At 43.0% G+C, this 24,208-nt stretch overlaps 1 protein-coding gene across 5 annotated transcripts; it reads left to right on the plus strand.

The window, feature by feature from the left end:
- The first annotated feature begins 971 nt into the window (after positions 1 to 971).
- Positions 972 to 21,342, plus strand: MEAF6 (MYST/Esa1 associated factor 6). Of its 5 annotated transcripts, none has more exons than XR_012079272.1 (8): positions 972 to 1,150; positions 2,317 to 2,432; positions 4,798 to 4,885; positions 5,035 to 5,080; positions 15,586 to 15,778; positions 19,284 to 19,341; positions 19,978 to 20,011; positions 20,516 to 21,342. XR_012079272.1 is itself a non-coding variant. In XM_072974741.1 (7 exons), the coding sequence occupies exons 1-7, from the start codon at positions 1,034 to 1,036 to the stop codon at positions 20,522 to 20,524; spliced, it is 603 nt and encodes a 200-aa protein (XP_072830842.1). In that variant the 5' UTR covers positions 972 to 1,033; the 3' UTR covers positions 20,525 to 21,342. The 5 variants fall into 5 exon arrangements, 3 of the variants coding, with proteins under 3 accessions (XP_072830842.1, XP_072830843.1, XP_072830844.1); XR_012079273.1 differs by having other exon boundaries at positions 972 to 1,123; XM_072974741.1 differs by lacking the exon at positions 19,284 to 19,341.
- The last annotated feature ends 2,866 nt before the right edge of the window (positions 21,343 to 24,208 follow it).

Below are 24,208 nucleotides of genomic sequence, written 5' to 3' on the forward strand. Positions count from 1 at the left end.
AGGAGGGAGGAAGGAAGGAAGGGGGGAAGAGGGGAAGGAAGGAAGGAAGTGGGGAAGGAGGGAGGAAGGAGGAAAGGAGGGAAGGAAATGAAAGAAAATCCTGCCTAGATTCATGATAGTGAAATTGCAGAACCCTGAAAAATGGAGAGAGCTGAGGCTGGAGAAGTAATCAGGGGGCAGGTGAAAACAAAGTTAACAATATTGGATTTACGATTTTACTTAAGTAGGCCTTAATACTTTCCAAGCCCCTTACATTAAGTGATTTATCCTCAGACCGATTGTATTTGGCAGGTACTGTTATTACTCCGTTTTGTAGATGAGGAAGTTGAGACCAGTGAAATTTAGTTACCCGCCCAAAGGGGCACAGCTTATCAATGGTAGAGGTAAGATTTTGAGTAAGGTAGTTCTGGCTCATTTGTGTTTTTAACCATCACACACATTCTTCTCCTCCAAAGGGCAATGAGAGGCCATTGAAATGTTTTAATCAGGGGAGTGACACATTTGTTTTCCAAAAACAAATCATCCTGGTATCATTGTCGATAAAGGATTAAATGGAGCTAAGGGTGGAAATAGGAGGCTGTTGGAATAATGTACGCCAGAATAGGGAGGACCTGGATGAACGAGGGAGGTGGCAGACAAAAGAAAATACATTTGCGGGCTCTTCCGGGGTCCACAGGATTTGGGTTTTGGATGGACCAAGGGGGTGAAGGAGAGAAGGATGGTACCCAGGTTTCTGACTAGGGCAATTCGGGGGACGATGAAAGTCATTCACTGAGGAGACTTCGGAGAAGTCTGATTTTGGGCACAGTATATTTGTTGTGCAAAAAATTGACTGGGTCCAAGAAAAGAGCCCGTCACTGAGTCCTCCTGCCAGGGAGCGCGCGAGCCCTAAGGCGGGAGCTCGGCGCGGAGGCGCGCGCCCCGGAAGCCGCGCGCGCAGGCGCAGAGCGGCGGCGGGCGCCCCCTGGCGGGCGGCGGCGCACAGGGACCGCCCCCAGCCCGGCGCCGCCGCCGCCGCCCGCTTCAGCCCAACATGGCGATGCACAACAAGGCGGCGCCGCCGCAGATCCCGGACACCCGGCGGGAGCTGGCGGAGCTCGTGAAGAGGAAGCAGGAGCTGGCGGTGAGGGTTGGCACCCGGGGCGCCCAGGTGGGAGCCCCGCGCCTGCCTCCGCCTCCAGGCTCCAGCCCTGCCGCACCGGGCCGTTCGTTACTCCGCGGGCGCGCGGCGGCCGGGAGTCCGGCGGCCTGAGGACGGCTGCGCACTGCGCGGCCCTTCGGCGCCGGCCTGTGCCGATCGGAAGCCCGGAGCCGGGGCCGGGGGCGGGGCGCGGAGCCGGGGAGGGGGAGGGGGACTAGGTGGGCGGGGGCGTGGAAGCAGCATGGCGCCTGGGGGTGGGTGCGTCGGTGCGGGAGCCCTGGAAAGGCAAGTGTCCGCGAGCTTTACGGGGTGGGCGGGGGTGGGCGGGGGCGGGCGGGTCTATGATCTTTTGAGGGGCGGGGAGCGAGTGTCTCGTGGGCTGTAGATTGATACGGGTTTGCTCGTGGGTTTTGCGGAGGGTGGGGTAGGAGGCGGGTAAGGGAGGGAGACCCGCATATCCATTCTGGCCTTTGGAGGATGGAGGGGCGCATGTCCTTTTGGGGACTAGGGGTAGATCCGTTGGATGGGGTTTTTGATGGGCAGGGATGTGATGTGTTTGGGAACAGCTTAGAAGGGAATAGGCGAGGGGAACGGACTCAGTCTGGGGAATTAGGAATTGCGACACACATCCAGGGTCCTGTGCACCCTGGTGGCTAAGCCCTCCCTCCCCTCACGTTTTGGCTTGAGCACGGGAGGCCCATCTCACCTGACGCTGCCCTTCCAGGTTTCCATAGCAACTGACTCTGCAGGCTGCCTTTTCGAGAGTGCGGGGAGAGGAGCGAGTTGGCGCTGGAAGGCGGCTCACCCTTCCCTCCCTGTAGCTGTACCTTTTTTGCGTGGGAGTGGAGACTGCTCACGTTCTGCCTCTGCCGGCGATTTTGACAGCTGGGTTTCCACGAAGCCTCCGAGTATATGCAAACTTTTGCATGGGTGTACATGTTTCTGGGGACAGGCTCTCTCTATTCCATTCTATTCTCAGAGGGATCCAACAGGACAGGTCTAGACTGTCTTTAGTCTGAAACAGCCCGCCACTGCCCATGTCATCCTTCTCTGCACAAGTCTGGTTTGGTGTAGTTGAGCTTGAGTTTGTAAGTCTGATATCAGGGTTTCAGTTTGGTCAGACTTAATGCTGGCATGTAGAAGGCATTAACCACTACCTTGGTTTTCATCCTCAGGAAACACTGGCAAATTTGGAGAGACAGATCTATGCTTTTGAAGGAAGCTACCTGGAAGACACTCAGATGTATGGCAATATTATTCGTGGCTGGGATCGGTATCTGACCAACCAAAAGTGAGTGTCAGAAGCCTGTAGTATTTGCCCTAGTAATATTTGTGTTTAGGGCTATGTGTGTTCTTGGTAGTGACTTTGTGACTTTGCAGGGAGGCAGTAGTAAAGTCGGGTGGAAAGAAGTCTAGACTTGAGCTTGGACCTTGGCTCAGCCACTGCCTCACTGAGTTATCCTGGACAAATCCTGCGTCTGTACAGTAGGGGAAGTCTGGCCAATGCAGCAGGGTTGCGTGAGGCTTAAATGAAGTACAGCATACAATACCTTACACATCAGGACTCCTGTCAGTGTTTTACACATTTTAATCTGTCACGAGTTCCATCCTCACAAGATTTACAATACCTGTGTGCCAGCTGTGCCATAGTTTGTTTAGTGGTATTCTTGAAAACTTTCTTAACTTCTTGAAATTTTTGTAATTTTTAGAAAAATTGAAAGATCAGTTCATGATCTCTTGATATCCTTCACCACATTGACCAGTTGTTAACTTGTTGCCACATTTAATTTCTCTCTGTCTCTTCTCTTTCTCTCTCTATAATATATGTTAACACACACCCCTGTATCTACGGGTATAATTATAGATACATAGGAAGTTGCGAAAATAATACAGAGGGGGCCCATGTACCCTTCACCCAGTTTTCCCCAATGGTTGGGTTTTTTGTAACTATATAGTACAATAGCAAAAGCAGGAAATTGATGTTGGTACAATGTGTATGTGTAGTTTGCTGTTTTATCATGTGTGTAGACTCCTGTAACCACCACTGCAATCAGATACAGAACTGTTCACCACAAAGATCTTCCTCATAGAAGAATACTTCTCATACCTCCTTTGTAGTTATATCTCCCCTTTCCCTCACATATATATATATTTTTTGCTAAACCATTTAAAAGTTAAAAGCAGATATCATGACACTTCCCCCAATTATGTCAGCAATTCCCTCCTAAGAATAAGTACATCTTTCTTACGAAACCGCAGTTATTATGCCCAGAAAATTAGCACGACGTTAATAGTATTGTCTAATAGAGTCTTTATTCACAGTTCTCTAATTGTCCCCAAATGCATTGCTACCTTTTGATCCAGTCAGTGTTTGGGCCTTGCTTTTAACTGTTATGTCTCTTTATTCTCTTAGTTTAGGAGCGTCACACTCTTTTTGGTGGTGAGGTTGTTGTTTATGACGTTCATTGCCTTGTAGAATGTCCCAATTTCCAGGTTTTTCTTATTGTGACCTCATGAGCGATCCTTTAAACATTTTTGGCGAAAATGTTGCGTTGGTGATTTGTGTACCTCTTGTTGTTCAGCTCTGTTTTATCAGGAGGCACATAGTGTCAGATTGCCCCCTTAGTGGTGCTGCTAAATTTGATCATGTGATTTCACCATTGTAAAAGTTCATTTTTTTCTCTTTGTAATTAACAAGGAATTTCGGAGGTTATCCTTTTTGGCAGTGTGACTATGCTGCTCCCCCCCTCAGTTTTTAATCACTGGTTTTGGTATCCATTGTTGATACTTATCTCAGTCAGTTATTAAAATGGGAGTTGCAAAACAGTGATTCTAATTTTACCATTCCTTTTACATTTAGTACTGGCATTCTAAAGGAAGTCTTTCCTTCTTTCCTTCTCTCCCTTTCATTCTCTTTCTTTCTCTCTTTAGCATCACTATAGATAGACACTGGGATTTTTTTTTTTAAATCAGTATGTTGAGATCTAGAACTATCACTTATTGTAAAGTTTTAATTTTTTGTAAAAATTAACTTACTGGAATCTACTCAGAGAAGTGCACAACTCATAAATATATAGCTCCCTGACTTTTCACAAAGCTAACACACCCATCATTTTCTTTTTGATGTTTAATTTGTCCCAAAATGTGGCCAGAGGGAGCCTCCTCAGGCTGACTCCTTTGTCCTTTTGACATGACCCGCTTGTTTGGGCACTTCATTGCGTTCTGTCACCTTGTCCTTTTCTTGTTCCAGACCTGATATCTGTCAGTTCTCTAAGGAGCCCTGGTTTTTCAAAAATTTTTTAATTAAGGTTATTTAACAGAGAAACTTCATATCACTAGTCTGTGCTAGATGTTTTTAATAATAGGCATTAAAATAAATACATATTAAAATGAAACCGTTTGTGAACTAACTAAAGTCATCCCCTGTGCCACCATGGAGCACATACCGTCCTTTGGAGAGCTTCGCTGTCTGCATAGGCATTCAGCGTAAAGGTCACTGTGGTCCATCCAAGTAGGTAGGGAGGCATTTCTGTATGGAAATTGATCATTAAAAAATGAACAAGAGTTCCTTATATTTGTCCTGGGGCGTCTGCGTCCTCAGCCTGAGCCCTAGACATAGCTTGGTGCTTATAATGAGTTTCTTGTGTGTGTTTTAGAAACTCCAACAGCAAGAACGATCGGAGGAACCGGAAGTTCAAGGAAGCGGAGCGGCTCTTCAGTAAATCCTCAGTGACTTCAGCAGCTGTAAGTGGGGTGGGGAGATCTTTCTGTGGCCCTTTGTGCAGGAAGACCTGAGTTAAAGTTCTGTGAGTTTTCTCTGTCCTTTCTGTTGGGGAGTGCTCTCCTCAGGTCTGTGATCATTTTCCTAGTAACTAGTGGTTTTTTTCTTTTAGGCAGTAAGTGCATTGGCAGGAGTTCAGGACCAGCTCATTGAAAAGAGTAAGTTTATTTATTTATTTATTTTTCACTTTTGCATCAGTTTATTTTTAAGCCACCATAGCCCCTATGTTTTAATTCCTATCAGCTGTGTATCTGAGGACTGCGTCTCTTATATTTTTGCCTCTTCTTTTTAGAAGTCAGGAATCCTTTTGGGTATCCTTAATCACGTCTTTCTTTTGAGGAAGAAACGACCTGTCCTTCTTGCCTTTTCAGTCACATGAAGGTTGACTTTAGCTGCTCGAGGACACAGAGAGATGTCTTTACTCCTGATCGGTCTTAGAGAATTAAAAAAAAAAGCAACCTTTTATCATGGAAAATTTCAGACGTATTTAATATATTCCCGTGTGCCCAGCTTAATAATTCTTAGGAAATTCTGATCTTGTGAACAGAATGTACCTGTGTGTTCTTAAATGTAAACTGGAGAGCAGATAGTATTTACTTTGTAGAGAAATTGTATTGTTCTCTGTGTGTAAGCTGTACTCTCAATTCCTTTCTAATTTGTAGTGATGAGACATAGATCTGCAAGTTTATCTTTCTGAGTCAGGCTCTGTGGAGCTGTTATCAGGTGCTCTCCCTGTGTGTTCGGTCACTTTGAAATACACCCTGCTTTTTGTGCTGTGGCTGTGTACCTTCAGATGGCGGATCTTGTGGGATCCAGTTCTTCTGTTTGCATTGGGGCAGTGGTTTGGGGAAAAAGGATTTTAGTAGCTTGGAAATTCAAACTACTCAGTGACTTCAATTATTATCTCTGTGTACAGATTTCTGAGTTTTTAGCCCTATTCCTAGCTCCTGTCCTGAATTTTACTCATGCATTTCTAGAAAATTCTAGAAAATGTCTTTCAGACATTTCCACTCAGATAGTCGGACTCAAGCATTTGTCTAACACTGAGCTGTTCTATTTCCTTCAAAATGCATCTGCCCAGTTGTTTTGTTACAGTACTTCTGTTCTCCTTCATTCAAAAGTTGGTAGGCATCTCTGATTGCTTTCTGCCAACCTGATCAGTTGGACCAAGTCCTTTTGATTTTTCTTTCACTATGACTGTCAGTTAAATCTTATTTGTTTTCAGTTAATATCACTTCTAGATTATGGAGCCATTTCGTCTGCTTTGTGGAGTAACAGGACCGGTTAAGGAGCATTCTGGACCTCACTCCTATGAGTTGAGATGGAGTGATGTCTGCCTTTTTAATTTTCACAAAAGCCTGTTATCCTGCCCCAGGCTTAGGAGATAGTTTAGTATATGATTCTGTACCTAATTACCCACATAGGAGGGGTGGGCCCAGGCACTTGTCAGGAAGGATCTTAAAGCCACTGCTTTCAGCAGCTTGACTGAGGCACACATTTCTGTATTAAAGATTCTCTAAAGTGTATGCAGGCCATCCATGCCCCTAAGATCTTCCCCCTGGATTAAGCCCCACCTCTGGAATACATCATATTGGTATTCCTCAGTCTTCCCTGTAAAGTTTCATTTGCTCGGTTGCACTTTGGTCCTGCACAAGGTGCCACTATTATTGGAAGAGGATGTTGTAAGTGTTGTTTGTTATCATTACCGTTATTTCCTTCAGGAGGAGTAGTTTTCCCTGAACGACTATTTGGTTTTTACTGAAAATCTGGTAATTGACCGTTTCCCTCTTTGTATGGATGCTAATATGCTTAAAGTCAAATTTGTGGTTCCTTTTTAGAAAGCAAATGGGAATTTATAGCATGCATTTTGGGAGTGAATCTTAGTGCTGCATCCAGCTCCCTTCCTCCTATTTCTGTTTGCTTTACTTCCCTCATTTTGAATTTATTTTATTGGATTTCATCCTTTTTGCTTATTTGGCTTGGGTTTCATTGGACTTTATGAAACTGTGGTTTGGTGTTTTTTAATCAGCTCTGGAAAATTCCCAGCTGTTACCTCTTTGGATGCTGCATTTGCTCCATACTCGCTTTCTTCTTCTGGTGAGATGTATGTTAAACCTTCTCATTTCATCTTTTGTATCTTTTATTATCTCTCTTCTATCTTCTTGTCTCTGTGCTGCATTATGAGTAATTTTTTTCTGATCTACCAGTTCACTAATTTGCTTTTCAATTGAGTCCTGATTTACTGTTAAACCTTTTATTGTTACATTTTTAATTTCTAGAAATTCTACTTAACTGTTTTAAAGATTGGCTATGTAATTTTCCAGTAGCTTTCTTGGCAGCTATTTTCAAACTTCACATTTTTTACTTCTTTAAGTATAGTAAGCATAGTTTTTCTGTACTCTGTATTTAATTTCAGTTTCTAAAGTCTTTATAGACCTCTTTTTGTCTGTTGTTTCTTCTGGTTATTACTTATGAAATCTAATCTCCCTAAATGTGTGGTTGTCTTTGACGGTGCACTGCTCACTGTAATTGAAAGTATTTGTAGAATATTTGAGGGCTAGGATGCAGGTGTTGTCTTCTAGAAAAGACCGTGTTTGCTTCTGCTAGGACTGCTTGGACCAAGTTCAAGACTTGAGGGTCCCCCAAAGATGCAGATGATTCACACCAAGCTTTAATTCCAAGAGAGGAACGATCCGCTTTGCCTTTCACTCTTTTTTTCCTTTGTACAGAATCTCCCCCTTGTCTCAGAATTTTTGTACAGCAAATCTTGTGGAATGACTTCTGTGTTTTTGATCTTTGGTGGCAATGAAAGAAATATCCTTTTCCCTTAGAATTTGGACTTGTATATTCCTAGATCTCAGGGGCTTTGGAGCTTTGCATGGTCGGCATTTATTTTCAAACTGTTCTGAAAAATTTCCCCCAAAATGTGTTGCTTTTGCTTCCTTTGGCTTCTGATGTGCCCGCACTAGAACAGGAATGGATTAGCGTGGTCCCCAACGGGGGGTTCTATGCTAATTAGTGAAGCATTGTATATTTTTGTAAGAAGAATAAAGTAAAAAGAAAAATAGGCAGATTTTCTCCAGTTTCCGATGAAGGGTCAGCAGTCTCTCCTGTTTGTTTACTGGAGTCGTCTGAAGTTCTCACCAAAGCAGACCTCTCCGGCAGCCACAGCGTTGCACAGGTAAGTGACTGGCTGCGTGAGCATTGTACTGGGCGTCTTCCTTTCTGTGTTTAAGCCTTTTACGCCCATCAGCAGTTCCTGCCTCGCAGTGTTCAACAGCTGATTCTTCCTTGTAATAAGCAGAGTGTCTCATCTGTAGATTTATTTAACTTCAAATCTGATGGCTGGAGCCCCAAGTATCCAGGCCAATGTCTCGTCCATAAGAGGTAACTCAACACGTGAGAGAAAGAATTGCTATTTTACAGGTGAGGAAACAGGCTCAGAAAGGTTAAGCAACAAGTCAGTTCTTCTCACATCACCTCGTGTTGTCTCCCTAGATTAGATCCCTTAATTGGACAGTTGTGTCTTTCCATTTCACCTGTCATTTCTTAGGCTCTCTGTTTGAGATATTTGATTTGTTTGTCTCAAAATACACCTTTTTTTCCTCACCTCTGCACTTTTGCCTGTGCTGTTTTTTGTACTAACTTTGGCTTCTCATGTTTCAAAGTCCAGTTTAAATTCTATGCCCTCAACGAAGCTTTTCCTGAATAATCTGCTCTTCCTTCTCTGACTCCCATAATTCTTAGTGTCCACATCAGCCCTTTGGGACATCGGTTACTTCCTGGACTCTGTTCTTAGGGCTTTGATTTGATTTACACCACTTTGTATGTGTTTGCACGTGTGTGCGTGTACCTGGGTACCTACCTGATGGAATATTACTGGCTCATCTGTTTACTCAGTACTCCCATGCCAGCTGCCCCCAAACGAGTCAACAGTTCTTTTGGCTCATCAATAAATTTTAATAGAATGGCAACAGAGACAAAATTTCCCATATCGAACTTGCCTTTCTTATTTGTTTCTCACCTTTTTAGTTAGCCCTTGTCTCCTCCTGTGCCCAGCCCCTCCTCCGTTAGTCCTGTGTCCCTTCTGTCGTCCTGTGATCCAAAGCTTTTGTGACCACACGCCCTGTCAGCCTGTCCCCCCCTACCGCCCCTGCCACCAGTGCCTCCATCATTTGCATTTTCAGAGATGATATTTTTACCTAAATAAATAAGACTGGGTGTGGGAGAGGAAGGCTATCCTGACCACACCTCTCCATCTTAGACTCATCTTTTTACATTTCATTAGACTTTTTAACAAGAAGAATAATATATTTTCATTACAAGTCAAACTATTTAGAGGTGAATATGAAAAAGGTTAGTAACTTCCAGAGGTAGCCAACATTAATAGTTTGGTATTATCCTAACATATTTCTGGAGACACACACACACAGCTGGAGGTTTTTTTTAATAGAGAAATTGGATCTGTGCGTATTGCCTGCTTTTCACTTGCTGTGGCACGCATACCCCTGCCAGTTCGGTGCATACGGTGAGGGGCAGTGTAGAGCAGTGATAAAGATATGGACTTCGGAGCCAGCCCGTCTGGTTTGAATCCCAACTGTACTGCTTATTAGCTGTGTGACCTTGGGCGAGTCCCTTAACTTCTTTAGCCCTCAGCTCCTTTCTCTGTGAAATGGAGGTCATATTAGGAGGGTTGTATGTACTAATATATTTGAAGTGTGTAGAATAGGGCCTGGGTTATAGTAGGGTTGTTAGCACCTCCTGTTCTTATTTATTTATTTATGAGGGGAGGTGATCAGGTTTATTTATTTATTACTATTATTTTTTTACTTTAATGTAGGTACTGAGGATCGAATCAATGACCGTGTGCATGTTATGCATGAGCTCTACCACTGAGCTAGACCTTCCCCCATGGTGTTCTTTTTAAAAGTGAAAAAAATACCTCCTGCTCTGGTTGTGAGCCTTCTGTTGATAAATATTCACATTGTCTCCATTTTTCCCACTCTGAACAGCGGTAAACTTCCTCCTCGTACGCACGTGCTTTTTTGTAGTGGAGGTTTAATTTCTGTATGACAGTGCTGTTACAGTGTCAAGAGTGATTTTCATAAATATAACCCAGTTACTTTCTGTGGTGTAATGGGGAATGCATATTTGGTCTTTGTTTCCTTTCCCGGCACTCGGCTCCTAAAACCCTTGGAATCTCCAGAATGATAAGAAAGGCCAGCACACAAAAGAGTAGTGAGATGACTGGTGGCTGCCCGGCCCTCCCAATAGCTTCAGATGGGGGCTGGTCACCCGAAAGACCAATCCTTGATTGGAAGCTTGGAACTTTCAACCTTACCCCTCCCCCTAAGCCTCCAAGGTGGGGAGAGGGGCTGCAGCTTGAGCTAATCACCGGTGGCTGCTGACTTAATCATACCTGCATAACGAAACCTCCATAAAAGCCCCTAATCGATGCAGAACACGGCGGGTGCTGGGAAGGTTCCAGAGCCCAGAGAGGGTGGGAAACGCTGCACCCCTCCTCTCCCCGATACTGATACCTTGCCCTAAGCGCCCCTTCCATTTGCCTGTTTCTGAGTTGCATCCTTTATAACAGACCTGTAACAGTAAGTAGAGCGTGTTCCTGAGCTCTGTGAGCTAGTCTAGCAAGTGATTGAACCCGAGGAGGGGGTTGTGGGCACGCCTGATGTACAGCTAATCTGTCAGAAGTATGGGAGGCCCAGGACTTGTGACAGCTGGCGTCTGGAGAGGGGGGAGCTCTTGTGGGACTGAGCCCTTAAACTGTGGGTCTACCCTGACTCCAATAGTTAGTGTCAGAATAAATTGAATTGTTGGTGTCTGGGGAATCAGAGAATTGGCTGTTGGTGCTGAAATACACCCTGGGCTTTCCAGACAGTCTTGCCATTCCCATTCTTAAAGGCAGACCTTGGAAAAAGGCCTGTTACAGATACCACTGTGTTCCCCCAAAAGGTAAAGACCCCAGTTCTTGTCATACTGGGAAGGTAAGTTTACAGTTGGGACACGGTGCATTGTGTAGCAAAGATTCAAAAGATTTATTTAAAAAAAGGAAAAGTACACCTCCAAGAACAGGGAGGCAGGCTGATCCAAGGGACAAAAAGCGGCATTTTTTTTTGTCTCCCCTTTCTCTTGTACCCTTATTTAGAGGTGGTCTTTTGATTGACATTTCCTGTCTCTGGAGTGTTTAGGCATGTTTGGCCCCTTTGCACATGTCCTTACCCAAAGTGTACACAGAAAAACCCATGGGAGCCCTAAACCACAGTGTTAATTATAATACAATGAACAGTGTGTCTGTCCAGTTAAGTCCTTTGTGCTACTGCGCAGTCGTGGCTGTCGGGTTCATTTAGAAGTGAAGTCCCTTTATGCTGGGGGTAGGCATAATGTCATCTGGATCATCCCCTCCCTCTCTCCGCCTATCTACCCAGTGCCTCCACTTATCTAACTACCTAACAATTGGGGTAAAATAAGTGGGGAAAAGATTACTTTAAAACTCTTTATTAGAATGAATTTGAATCTACACAAACACAGACAAAGTAATTAATTCCCTGTGTATGTACTACACTGCCCCAAACTATCACATCATGGCCATCTGTAACTGAGCAGGACCCTATGGGGCCTTCCCAGGGCAGACCCTTCCCCTGAAAGCCCCCAGGCCCACTGGAGCCTAAGGATTGATAATGTTAACCCCCGTGACACCGCCCTGTTACCTCGCCATCAGCCAGTCAGAACTGTGCACGAGCAGATCATATACCCTGGGACCCCCACCCCACCTGGCCTTAAAAGATGCTTTGCTGAAACCCTCCTGGGAGTTTCAGAGCAGGAGCCACCCATCCTCCTTGTATTAAATGCTGCACTTTCCTTCACCACAACCCGGGGTCAGATCCTGTCCTGTCCACACCCTGCCTACTCTCACCACCTCCCCCCCTTATTATATTGAAAATCCCAGGCATCATACCACTGTTTCCTGTATACATATTTCACTATGTATCTCCAAGTGATAGTTTTTTTTTTTAAATTGTGGTAAGAACACTGTTGATTGAAAAAAAAAAAGCACAACCTAAAAGTTGAGAATTATGTTTTTTTTGGCAGACAAAACTGAGGACTTAAGCCCAGAAGACAGCCTCTCAGAAAGCTCTGAGGGACAGCTCCCAAGAGATAAGGGAGGAGCCAGGGTATTTAGGGAGTTTTGCAACAAAAACCAGGTAGTTGGAACATCAAGAGATTACTGTTAATTAAAAAAGACCGGATCTCTGAAGTTAATTACTTTAGCTCTTTTCTATATATGGGAAGATGCAAGAGTCCGGGCTCACCGAAATCATTCCTTTGATGCCCATCTTAACTCTCTAGGGCCAGCATCCTGCCTTTTTCCATCCTGACCCCCTCAGAGCGGGTGGCTCCAGTGGCTGAAGGCTTGCTGGCTGCAGCGTCCTTTGTTGACTGATACGGCAGGTGACATTTTTCATCCACAATGCTAAACATGAGATGTACAGATTTTTAAGAGCGCAATACAGTATTGTTAATGGTACAGTGTTGCACTGCAGACCTCTAGATCTTAATCATCTTGCATAACTGAAACTTTATACTCATTGAACAGCACCTCCCCATTTCCCCCTCCCCTCAGCCACTAGCAACCACCATTCTCTCTGCTTCTGTGAGTTTGACTGCTTTCAATGCTGCATGGAAGTGGAACTGTGCAGTATTTGTTTTCCTGTGACTGGCTTATTTCACTCAGCATCATGTCCTCCAGGTTCATCTGTGTTGTGGCATATGACAGGATTTTCTTCTTTTTAAGGCTGAATACTGTATTCCGTTGTAGTGTATACCACATTTTCTCTATGCATTTGTTGATGGAAACCTGTTCCACATGTAGGCTGTTGAATTATGCTGCGGTAAACAGAAGTGCAGATCTCTCTTCAAGATCCTGATTTCAGTTCTTTTGGATTTAATACCAGAAAATGGGATCATTGGATCATATGGTGGTTATGTAAATGCCCTTTACACTATAATCACACTTAAAAAACCCTAAACAGAATGTATATTGGACCTGCATTGCTTCTCAGTGCTGAACAATACAGGCATACTTTGTTTTATTGCACTTGGCTGTACTGCACTGTGCAGATACTGCATTTTTTTTTTTAACAAATTGAAGGTTTGTGGCAACCCTGTGCTGTCAGATGTTGGTTAGCATCTTTTAGCAATAAAATATTTTTAAATTAAGATACGTACATTTTTTTAGACATAATTCTATTGCACACTTAATAGTATAGTGTAAGCATAAACACTAGGAATCCAAAAAACTGAATTAACTCGCTTTTTTTGATACTCACTTTATTGTGGTAGTCTGGAACTGAATCCCTGGTATCTCTGAGGTATGCCTGTTCCGTTGCCTGGATATACCACATTTTATTTATGCATTCATCAGTTGATGGACATTTGGCTACTGTGACTAGTACTGTTGTGAACATTTGTGACAGGTTTTGTGTGAACGTACTATTTCTCCTGGATTTATACTCAGGAGCAGAATTGCTGGTGATTTGCTAACTCAATGTTGAACCTTTTGAGAAACCATCAAACTGTTTCCCGAGGTGGCTGTACCATTTTACATTCTCATCAGCAATGCATGAGGGTTACAATTTCTCTGCATCCTGACCAACACTTGTTACTGCTCGTCTTTCCATTAAAGCCACCCCAGTAGGTAGGAAGTCCTACTTCATCGCAGTTTTGGTTGTATTTCCCTAATGACTAATGGTGTTGAGCATCTTTTCATGTGCTCATTGGCTGTTTGTGTATCTTCTTTTGAGACATGTCTATTCAAATTCTCTTATGATTAAAACTTTTTTTATTATTGAATTCTAAGAGCTTTGTATATTCTTGATACAAGTCTTTATCAGTATACAAGTATTTGTATGATTTGCAAATAAATGTTTTCTCCCATTTTGTAGGTTGTGTTTTTTTTTTCTTTTTGAAGGTAACATTGGTTTATAACATGTAAGTTTCATATGTACATTATATTTTGACTTCCATGTATACTACAGCGGGCTAACTACCAAAAGTTTAGTTTCTATCCATCGTCATACAGTTGACCCCCTTTACCCATTTTGCCTTTACCCCACCCATGTGGCCTGTTCATTTACTTTTTTGGTGATATTTGCAGCCCAGGCATTTTATATAAATGAGATAGTTCACTGTACACATTTTTTCTTTCGTCATGCTTGCTTTTGTGGCCTTATCTAAGAAACCATTACCTAATCCAGTGGGTCCTCTGAGTTTTATAGCTTCTACATTTTAGGTCTCTGATCCATTTCGAGTTAATTTTTGTGTATGGTGTGAGGTTGGGGTCCACCTTCATTCTTTTGTGTGTGGATGTATCCAATTACCTCTATTTATCAAAAAGACGGTTCTTTTTTCATTGAATTGTTTTGTCACCCTTGTTGAAAATCATTTGATCATAAATGTAAGGATTTATACCTGGACTCTGAATTCTGTTCCTTTGACTTGTGTATCTACTCTTAATGCCAGGACCACGTGGCTTTGGTTATTCTAGCTTCGTGTAGTAAGTTTTGAAGTTCTTCTGTTCACTTTTATATGAAATCAGTTTTCCTAAACTTCAGAAGGACAGAGTTAGTCAATACACTTTTTCTAGCATCATAATCCTGGAGCGCCCTCTTCTGTTGCTTTCACGAAGTGTTCAAAAGTAGGATTTCCTGATTGCTGAGGGAGGGCTGGTGCTAATTCTCTCTTCTGCTTTTTTGGGACCACCTCTTTCTTTTTGTTCTCATATCCACGTGCTACTCAACTTGAAATCTCTTCCCAGCAGTTTATAATACAAAGACATAAAAAGAAGGAAGCTGGTCCCTGGTCCTGCTGTCCACATCATGCCTTTTGATTATTTTTAGAAACAGCTAATGTACATATTAAGGATTCTTCAACAGTTCAGTAAAGTGAAAGTCTTCCTGCATCCCCTTAAGAGTTTCAAGACATTCAGGAAGAAAAAGTATACATTTACCAAAATATATGTAATTTTTCTTAAAAACATGTTTATACAGATTGTTCTTGAACTTGTTTATTTAATACGTTGAAGGGATATTTTAAAATCGGGAACGTGTGTCAGCTGAAGCGAATTATTACACCACTTTTAAAATAATATTCTTAAGGCTTCTCAGAGTAATAGGGCTTCTCTCCTCTTGGGCCACTTTTCTTGATGGGAAGTCAGGATTCCTGTGTGGTTTGGGGAAGGAACCAGGGACAGCTGTAGGATGTTTTCCCAAGGTTGTCGCTTATTTCCCGAAGACCTTTGTAATGTTTTTGGTAATGCTTCTCATGTAATTATTAATCCCATTAGTGTAATCTATGTTAAAATAACCTTTATGCAATGAGGTTATCCTGGTTATAAGGTCCAGTCTGCCACTGTCCTTAGATCTGCTGCCTCTGGTTACACTGTTTCAGATTACGCATTTTTCAGGAACTCTGGTGACTTTGATGCTTTGACTGCATGTGTCATCCTGTCATTTAGAGTATACAGCCCTTGAGGATAGGAAATGGTCTTTTTCTATATATTAGTGCTCAGAACAGTCTTTCCTCACTGATGGAGACTGCCAGTGGGGTACTGACGATGCCTTGGGGGACTTGTGTTTATTCCCTCCAGGGGAGCCAGGAAGTGGGACGGAAAGTGATACTTCTCCGGACTTCCACAATCAGGAAAATGAGCCCAGCCAGGAGGACCCCGAGGATCTGGATGGATCTGTGCAGGGAGTGAAACCTCAGAAGGCTGCTTCTTCTACTTCCTCAGGGAGTCATCACAGCAGCCACAAAAAACGAAAGAATAAAAACCGGCACAGGTCAGTGGCAGGGACCACCTTTCCCCACCCTGCTTTCCCCCACCCTGTCCCCACCCACCCAGAGCCTCCGTGACCAGTGCTGTGAAGGGACTTTGCTAGAGTAAACATTCTTCAGGATTGGTGCAGTCTTTCGGTTGCTGATGGGAAGAAATTCATTTGGCCCAAATGAAGCAGGCTGATTTTTCTCTCTCTAAGGGAGGAATTGGTGGGCATTAGAATAACTGTGAAGGACATCCTTCTCACTGTTTCTAGTACAAAAGAGTTTGATTCCATGAGGAATACAGTGAATTTGAAATCCCTTTAGAAGAGGAAGAGGGAAATAGAAATGGAACCTGTGTACTAGTATTTGGAAAATGCCTCTGGGACATTTTGGGAAGCTGCTGAAGTCTTTTGCTCTTAATCCCTGATTTCTTCCTGTTCTTACTCCCTCGGGGACAGAGAGAACTGATCTGACATGCCTTTTTTTCTTTTTAGATACAAGTTTTTCAACTGCTCATGGTTTCTGTATGTTTATGTATCTCTGCAGTATGCTGATTTTCAGTATCAGAGGAGCAGTGTAAAAGCTGTAAGATTCTTGAGTGCCTTCTTCGACTGTGTTTGTCCACTGTTTTTTTTGCAGTGCGCAATGAGATAGGAATCGCATCAGTAGCCAGAGGGGTCAGGTGATACCCAGAGAGGATTAGCGTTCACTCTGCTTGGGGTTTGTATGCTAATGCCAGGGCCTCTTGCCTCAGATAACTGGAAATTAGACAGCTGCACTAAGAGAGGGTAATGCATATTTCTAGAGGAAGGAACCTTGCCCTGGCCTCAAACCTTCTTCTGGGAGGCATGCACACCAGGTATCCGAAAGGCTGGCTTTTTTCCTGCTCCTCTTAGGAGCCTGCATGCTGAGGAGATGAAAGGGGGCAGGCAAGGAATGGGTGGGGTTCCCTGTCCCCCAGTTTGCTCCTGGGCCACACTGTCCCCTAGAACATTCCTTCACGCACTCCGTGTGTTAAAATTGTTAGCTTTGTGGCTGTGGCACACAGGGATCACATAGAATTAACTCTGATGGGGTTAAGCCTCCTTGGCATCAGCTGATTTCTTTAATTCTTGTTAGAGTTTTTCTTGTGAGTGGTGGTGGTTTTTAGACTGCAGAATGATATTTCCAGATAGTAACTAAGGACTGCTTTTTAACATTTTTCTGCAAACCAGAAATCACCATGCCAGTCTCACAAGTACAGTAAAAAGTAGCAAAAGTTGCCTTTTTTTTTTGGTGCTAAGTCTACAGGTTATTTGATCACTGTGATAGGGCTGGTGCCAGCTTACAGGGGAGGGTGTAGCTATTTCAGAGTATCTAGAGTAGGGGATAAATTCCTTGAAAGTTTCTGGGAAATTATATTTTCCCATTCCTGGGGCAGCAGACTCTAGACAGCTATTTGTTTCAGGTAATACCTTATTTTCCCTAGTGATACCATCAGCTGATAAAAGGGAATTAGGCATTGACCTTAACTTTCCTCTCGCAGGTTGCTAGATTTCCATAGGAACGCACTTCCTCCTCTTTTCCTGACCCTCGGTGCTAATGCCTTCCAGAAAAATCCTTGGGTTTATAAAGACATTTGGTGTTAGTTACTGCTTTCACAGCTGGGCTTTCTCTTTGATAAGTAGGAGCCTTTCGCCATCCCCCTGGTTTGATATCTGGCTGGTCACCTTCTTTGGCCTTAGGGACTCACCTGCCCCAGGGGAGGAGATTGGAGCTGATTTGCCTTCTTACCAAAGGAAACAGGTTTAGTGCACCTGCTCAGATTCCTGCTCTTTAGTCAAGAATTGTTTCTGGCCCAGACCCCTCGCTCCCTGACTGGTATCTAAGTGGGTCTGATAGGTTGGAGGTGGGGATGAAGCATTTGTTTGTAAAGTCGTTCCTGCTACAGTATTGTTTCCCCTCCAGCGTGCCCCACCCTGTCTAGTCAGATGAAGTCAACAGTAAATTATTTCAACAGAAGTCTGAATACCCACAATGTGCCAGGCACTGAGCAGTGGTGACTAAAGCAAAGTGGAAAAATGTACGGTACTTTAGCAAGAAGGAATAACTTTGAATTTGTCCTCTTCAGGAATATGGCAATTGATCACATGATTTCTAGCATTCATAAATGATCACAGTGTTCTAAATTCTTGTGTTTTACATGATATCTGAGCCATAAGTCCCAGTGTCTTTAAAGAAAAAAGTTAAAATCATAATCTGTAGCTGTTCTTACAGGTTTTTACTATTACGTCAGACTCTAATTCTTCAAGGTGGTTTGTGAAGTTTTCATTAAGTAGGTACAGTCCACTTTAATTCTTGAACAAAGTTAAAGTAGGCTGAAAGTTAAAGTTTTGATAGTTCCCGGTTTGTACACTTACTGTATACTTTTCCCACGTGTCCTAAGTGACACTGTTACATAAGGGATATTGACGTTAAGCTTTCTTCCAGCTTCACTCTTACAAACATTGGCTAGGAGGAAGTAACAGCCATCTTTGCATATTTTACCACCTGCCTACAGTCGGAAAGGTGTTGGAGCCAGCTAAGGAGCTAATGTCATGCTCCGGGTCAATGATGCTTTGGAGGTCTGTCCAGACCAGGGTCTGTCAGCACTGCTGGCCTGAAATCGCCTCCTCCCCTGGGTCGCTCCCTTCCTGATCCCTGAGGCTTGCGTGCTCTTGGATGTCAACTCCCCCTTGTTTTAACAGGGGCACTGTGGCTTTTGGTGTTCCATAACCCTAGCCCTGACATAAACAGTTAACTGCCCTCTCCAGTTCAGGGGCAGAGTAACATGGCCCTGTGGTTTCTGGGACAAGACTGATTTGACCTTTGGCTTCTAGTATAAATGCTGAGAAAAGGAGGACCGTGTTTGGACATACTTAAAACATAAAACTTGAGTTAGAAATTGCCAAATGTTTTCTTTTTCAAAAATTTATGATGTTTTAATCCTTCATTTTACTGCAAGTATGTTATGCTGAGTTGTTAGTACGTAGCCTTCAAAGCACCTTTCATTACACAACTAAACCCTGCTTTCTCTATTTCCTCTAATGCCCTGTTTACTTTTCATTACAATTAAATATTTTAAAAGTTCTAACTCTGAATCTGGAAGCTAATAGAAGGCCTGCAGGTATCTAGTTTTCTAATGAAATAACTTGTCTTTTTATAGCCTGTCCTTCTGATACGAACTCCATTGAGGGAAGGGAATCTCCCAACCACAAAATCTTTGGTGCTTTGATGTTTGAACCTTTATGGCTTAAGATTCTTAAAACTGATTTTGTTTCTACAAATCTTGCTAGGGTGGCTAATCGACTAATTTGTTGAATTAGTATATTAATTTCTACTGCTTTCTTCCTTTCAAATGCTGCCCCTCAGCCCGTCTGGCATGTTTGATTATGACTTTGAGTAAGTTTGATTTGAATTAGTATTTGTGCTGTGTTGTTTAGTGTGTAGAGACCAATATGCCTTTTTGAGACCTTTCTAACCCGTAGTTTATCTGTTTAATTGTAGGTATGTATATTAGGTTAGGCTGGGAAGTTTTTTTTAAAAACAGAAAAACGTGATGGAGGTAACATTTTATTTAATAACTTAAGCAAAATTAAGTAAACTTCACTTTTATGCATTTTAATTTCTTTAAAAATAGATAACCTTTACTTTAATTCATACTTAAATTGATTTCCTGGCTTTGCTTCATAAGGAGGTTAATAGTTGAAGAGCGTGATACTGTGCTTTGGAAAATTTAAAAATTGAAATTTGTGTGATTTCTTTTGTGTCTCATGTCCAGAAACACAGACTCCTAGCCTCTTTCCTGTTCATAATCGCTCTGGGTCTCAGTGATTATCAGCGATCCAGTTGTAGAGCTAACACGTTTGTTAACGTAGAGCATGCCCTCTTAATCCAATCTCTTTAACGTGTAATTTTGGAGTAACTTTTAAAAATGATACGGCTTTCATAACTGCTGTAGTATGTTTCTTTTTGAGTCATTTAAGTTTACCTTGTGGCAAGAGTATCTGCTCATGTTTTTAATAAATACTTGCTTAATAATATCTGGGTAAACAAATACACATGACATAGTCTAATGAAGAATGTGGATTCTACTTAACCAGGTAGTCTTTGTTATAGCTTGTGCCCTATGCAGTAGCTGATTCTTGGATCCCTTTTCTGTAAATTAAAATGCAAATATCTTTTATCTTTCCTATCACAGGATTGATCTGAAGTTAAACAAAAAACCACGAGCTGTAAGTATCAGCCAAACCTTTTCAGAAAGCTGGTAATTTTTGTAGATGGTTAGAAAAATGTATTTGTCTTCAGAGCTTGAGTCTTCCTAATCTGGGGTCCCAGCTCTCATTTTAAAGTCTGGGGTGTCCATCTGGATACACTTCAACTTTTGGGTTTCTTTTCTTTATATTTTGGAGCAAGAAAGGGGTCACACATTTTTCCTGAAGAAAAATTCCCTTTGATTAAAAAATAAACTGTTAATACTAGCTTCTCCCCTACCCCCAGCCCCCGACTGGTGAGCTCTCAGAAGGTCTCCTAAGGGCAGAACTCAGGTTTCAGTACCTTTGTGGACTCAGAATACAGGCCATTTTCAGATGTGAAATATTGTCTGTTATATTTTGAAATAGAATCTTTGGCTACAGAGCAAGCAATCCCCTGGCAGAGTTGTTCATGAGAATTTTGTTCTTAGATTCAAACCAGTGTTCTGCTGAGGGTAAGCTGGGACCTCGTCTCTCTCTCTCCAGGACTATTAGAAGACTGCTAATGCCCGAGCTCCCCGGCCGTAGAGCCCTGCTCCCCTCCTCCGACCTCGCAGAGAGAAGCTTCCCTCACCCGAGTGCGTGACCGTCCACCGCTGCTTCCCCAGACCCGGCGCCTGTGACTCTGAGTAGTTTCTTCTGAAATGTGACAAACAAGTCATTTCTGTAAGACCACATCGGATCATTTACTTTGTGTCATTTTTAGTAACAGAACTGCAGAAAGGCCCGAGACATGGTTATAATCCCAGCAAGTTGCTAACCGTGCGCTTCTCCCTTCTTAGAATGAATGTCTCCCCCCTAAAACTGGCTGGCACCAGCTTCGTCCGTGATACGCATCAAGCAGTGTTCTCTGGGCTTCCTGAAACTAGAACGCAGGTCACATTTCAGAGGGAGGCTGTAAATATCTGGTGTTTTCTTATTTTGTTCGTGTTTTATCATTTTTCTATTATTGTTTTTACCATCTTATTTTCTTCTGGGACTTTTTGTAATGCCATTGTACAGCTCATATCTTCCTGCTGACATATCTGATCATCTGTTTCGTGCAGTTGCCAATACTCTTAACTGAAAACAATCTGGTTTACCATAAGTAAAATGGGGACTTGGCTTTTTGTTTTTCTGCAGGGGGAAGGTAAAGAATGTTTATTTAATATTTACCTATCTTAAATCTTTCTGAGTTGGAAGCAGTTTCATGTTCAAGGAACAGGAAAAGCTGAAAAACATAAATTTAAATCAGTCTTTTTAAAATAGATATTTTTATTCTTTTGTATAAATAAAATTTCACAGGCTTTGTCTTCTCATGCTTTACTTTTAAACCCGAGATTGTTTTTTCACTTATTTATTCGTATCATGCCTTATGGAAATTTCTCTTTTTCCGTCTTTTCTCTCTTTGCTGGTATTTGCCTGATTAAAAATTGCTCTAAAAATCACTAAGGCACATGGAAAGGCCCCAAATTGTCCTCGAAGCCGATAACGTCTGGAGATCTTGAGCAGAGTGAGTGACAGGATCTACGAGAGGCTGCGATGCCCACGGATGCCCTTTCCTTACAGGGGTGGATGGGCTACGAACCGGCTGATGGTTGTTACCTGCCTCTGGAGCAGTGGTGATCCACCTCGGCTGCACATTGGAATCACCTGGGATGCTTAAGAAAGTACTGATGCCTGGGTTCTACCCCCTGAGATTGTGACTCGGGTACAGTCTAGTATTGTGGGGGCATTCTTTCAAGGAGTCCCTGGGATTCTGGTAAGAAGCCAAGTCGAGAACCGTTGCATTAGGAGACTGGGTGGTTCAATTTAAATCCTATGTTGTGAATCCGTTTAAGGGATAAGATTTGGGGCCTCAACTTTCCTTTGATTCTGCTTAGTCGTAGTCCTTTACTTATGCCCGTATCTTTGTTAGAAAAAATACATTCCGTTTGTGATAATATTGGTAGAACTGAAATATGGATGGTGTCTATTATCAGAACACATCTACCTTGTCAGATGTGCAAAAGCTTTCACTCTTGTTCTCAAATAAACTTTTTTTTGGACTCTGCCTATTTAGATGTTTTTGGCTGTGTCTTTGGTAGCAGAGCTTCAATGTCAGGGATTTTTAAGGAAATGATTTCTTATGTATAGATTGTTCCTTAGGACAGCAACAACAAAACTGTAAACTAAAAACAGTGAAAACAAGGAGCTTTCTGTATACTTTTTTGTTAGTTTGTCTCCTTTCCTGGGAGAGGGAGGTAGGATCCCTGCAGTTTCCTTAACTCTGAGGAAAGCATATGGCAGATCTGAAAATATTCCTGACTCTCATAGTGTGACATTTGCTAGAGCTGTGTTAGGACTACTCAGGTATTATTTAAAAGCATATCTATGTGTGTGAATACCTGTGTGTACATATACTCAAGATTAGAGACAGGCTGCTTGCTTTATACTTATTTTCTGTATAAAGTGTAATCATTGCTTAGGGGCCCTCCCCCCAGTTTCCTGTGAGTTGGCCAGGTGTGCTGGAGATCCTCAAGTCTCGAGAGTCTTGAAATGTTGCTTAGGGAAAAAATGTTTTCCCTACATTGGGGTGGTTTGGGGAAAAAATGGCCAAGGGACCCTGCTTACCATGCTTGTGATATTTGTAACTTTGGTTATAAACTAAGTTTACTTTTGCTTAACTTTAAAAGAGGATAAGGTCATGACTTTGGTCAAGTTATTGACTAGAAGAACAACCGGACCAACGGAGGGACACACTTACTGACAGTTGCCCTTGCAGTTCGCATGGTAACTCTTGGTGGAGGTGGTCTGCTGGGTGGCCAGCGTCCTCCTGTCTTAGCAGCCCCCACCCGCAACCCTGACCTGGAAGGACTGCGGGGGCACTGAGGAGGTGAAGCCCTCCCCAGGTTGCTAGGGTTTGGAGTAGTACTTGGCTTCCAGTCTTTAACCTTCTCATCTCTAAGGTGGTAATGGGTTGTTCGTTGCTCCTTTTGGTCATTATAAGACATCTTAAAAAAGGCCAGCCCTTTATGTCTTATTTTGGGAGGATGGTGCCTATATAGAGCCTCACGAGGAGTCTCAAGTACACTTTCCAGGGGCTGAAGAAATAGTTTATTCTGTTCAAACTCAGAGTGTTCGAAACACCGTCAGACCCTGAGAGTTGAACATGGAGAACCCACAGGAACAACCCACAAGTAGAAGATAAGAAGCTTTCGGGGGCCTCGGGGAGGGCCTGAGGGAAGGGTCGTGCCCTTGGACACGGCCAGTGTGGGCTGAGGTGGCACAGACTGTCGAAGCTGCTGTCTCCCCATCTTGGGGCCCTCAGAGCACTTTAGGGAATTGATCCGTAAGTAGTTTAGTTCTCCCTGTAACGGAGTTTACACTCTTTTCTTAGAATAAAATCCCTTCCTGTGAGAGGAGGAGGCAGGCATCAGCGTTATTTCTGACTGTGAGGTTGAGCCTTTGGGTGCTGGGGTGGCTTGAGTCCTCTGTATGTATTCTAGGGGTATTCTTGACATCGGGACCCTTGTGCTAAATAAGGGAATTAAATCAAGTACTAAATGGCCTAAGCTTAAAAGCAGTAAGTTTGCTGTTCTGAAGCTCTGTGACTTAGTTTTTGCTTTTATTTTGACTCCTCTACCCCTTAGCCTTACTCCGAATTACAGGAGGCAATATTATGCTAAAAAACTCACCTCTGGGGCCCGACTCGGGGAGTGCTGCCCTGGTTGGGGTGCAGTGTGGAGAGGGAGCGGGACTGTGCTGTGTACACGTTTACTTCTCCAGGCTGGGGTGGTGGTCAGTGCCTGCGAGGGTGATGTGCATGGAAGATGCAGAGACAAGAAGAAGAGACCGGGCTTCTCATTTCCATGTTCACCTAAATTAATGTTATCAGGCCTAAATTTTATAAGCAGTAAGCTTCGTGATTTGAAACAGTTTTCCAGTTGACAAACTACAGTTTTCCACACTGAGATGGGCTGTGGTGGAGTGGCTTCTGATCCTCGCTTCAAAAGGTAGTGGTCCCCAAGGGGGAAGGGGTAGGGGGGTGGGGAGAACAGACCAGGCCTTTGTTATGTTTACTTTCAGGCTCAAGCTTACTGACTTCCCCGCTTTGTGTTATATAATAGACAAAAATATTAGTTCATTAGTACATGCAGGTAATTTATAGATGACAGTGGGTTGAACCCCTAACAGTCAACTATTTTGATCCTCAAACGG

The sequence above is a fragment of the Vicugna pacos genome, chromosome 13 (assembly GCF_048564905.1).
Source record: "Vicugna pacos chromosome 13, VicPac4, whole genome shotgun sequence".
Lineage (NCBI taxonomy): Eukaryota > Metazoa > Chordata > Mammalia > Artiodactyla > Camelidae > Vicugna > Vicugna pacos.

What these genes read in the sequence shown, in the direction of transcription:
- MEAF6 (XM_072974741.1), top strand. Translation starts at nt 1,034, where the DNA reads ATGGCGATGCACAACAAGGCGGCGCCGCCGCAGATCCCGGACACCCGG. An exon ending in TTGGCACCCGGGGCGCCCAG is followed by an intron (nt 1,151 to 2,316) that starts GTGGGAGCCCCG and finishes TTTCATCCTCAG; the next exon opens with GAAACACTGGCAAATTTGGA. An exon ending in AAGAATAAAAACCGGCACAG is followed by an intron (nt 15,779 to 19,977) that starts GTCAGTGGCAGG and finishes TTCCTATCACAG; the next exon opens with GATTGATCTGAAGTTAAACA.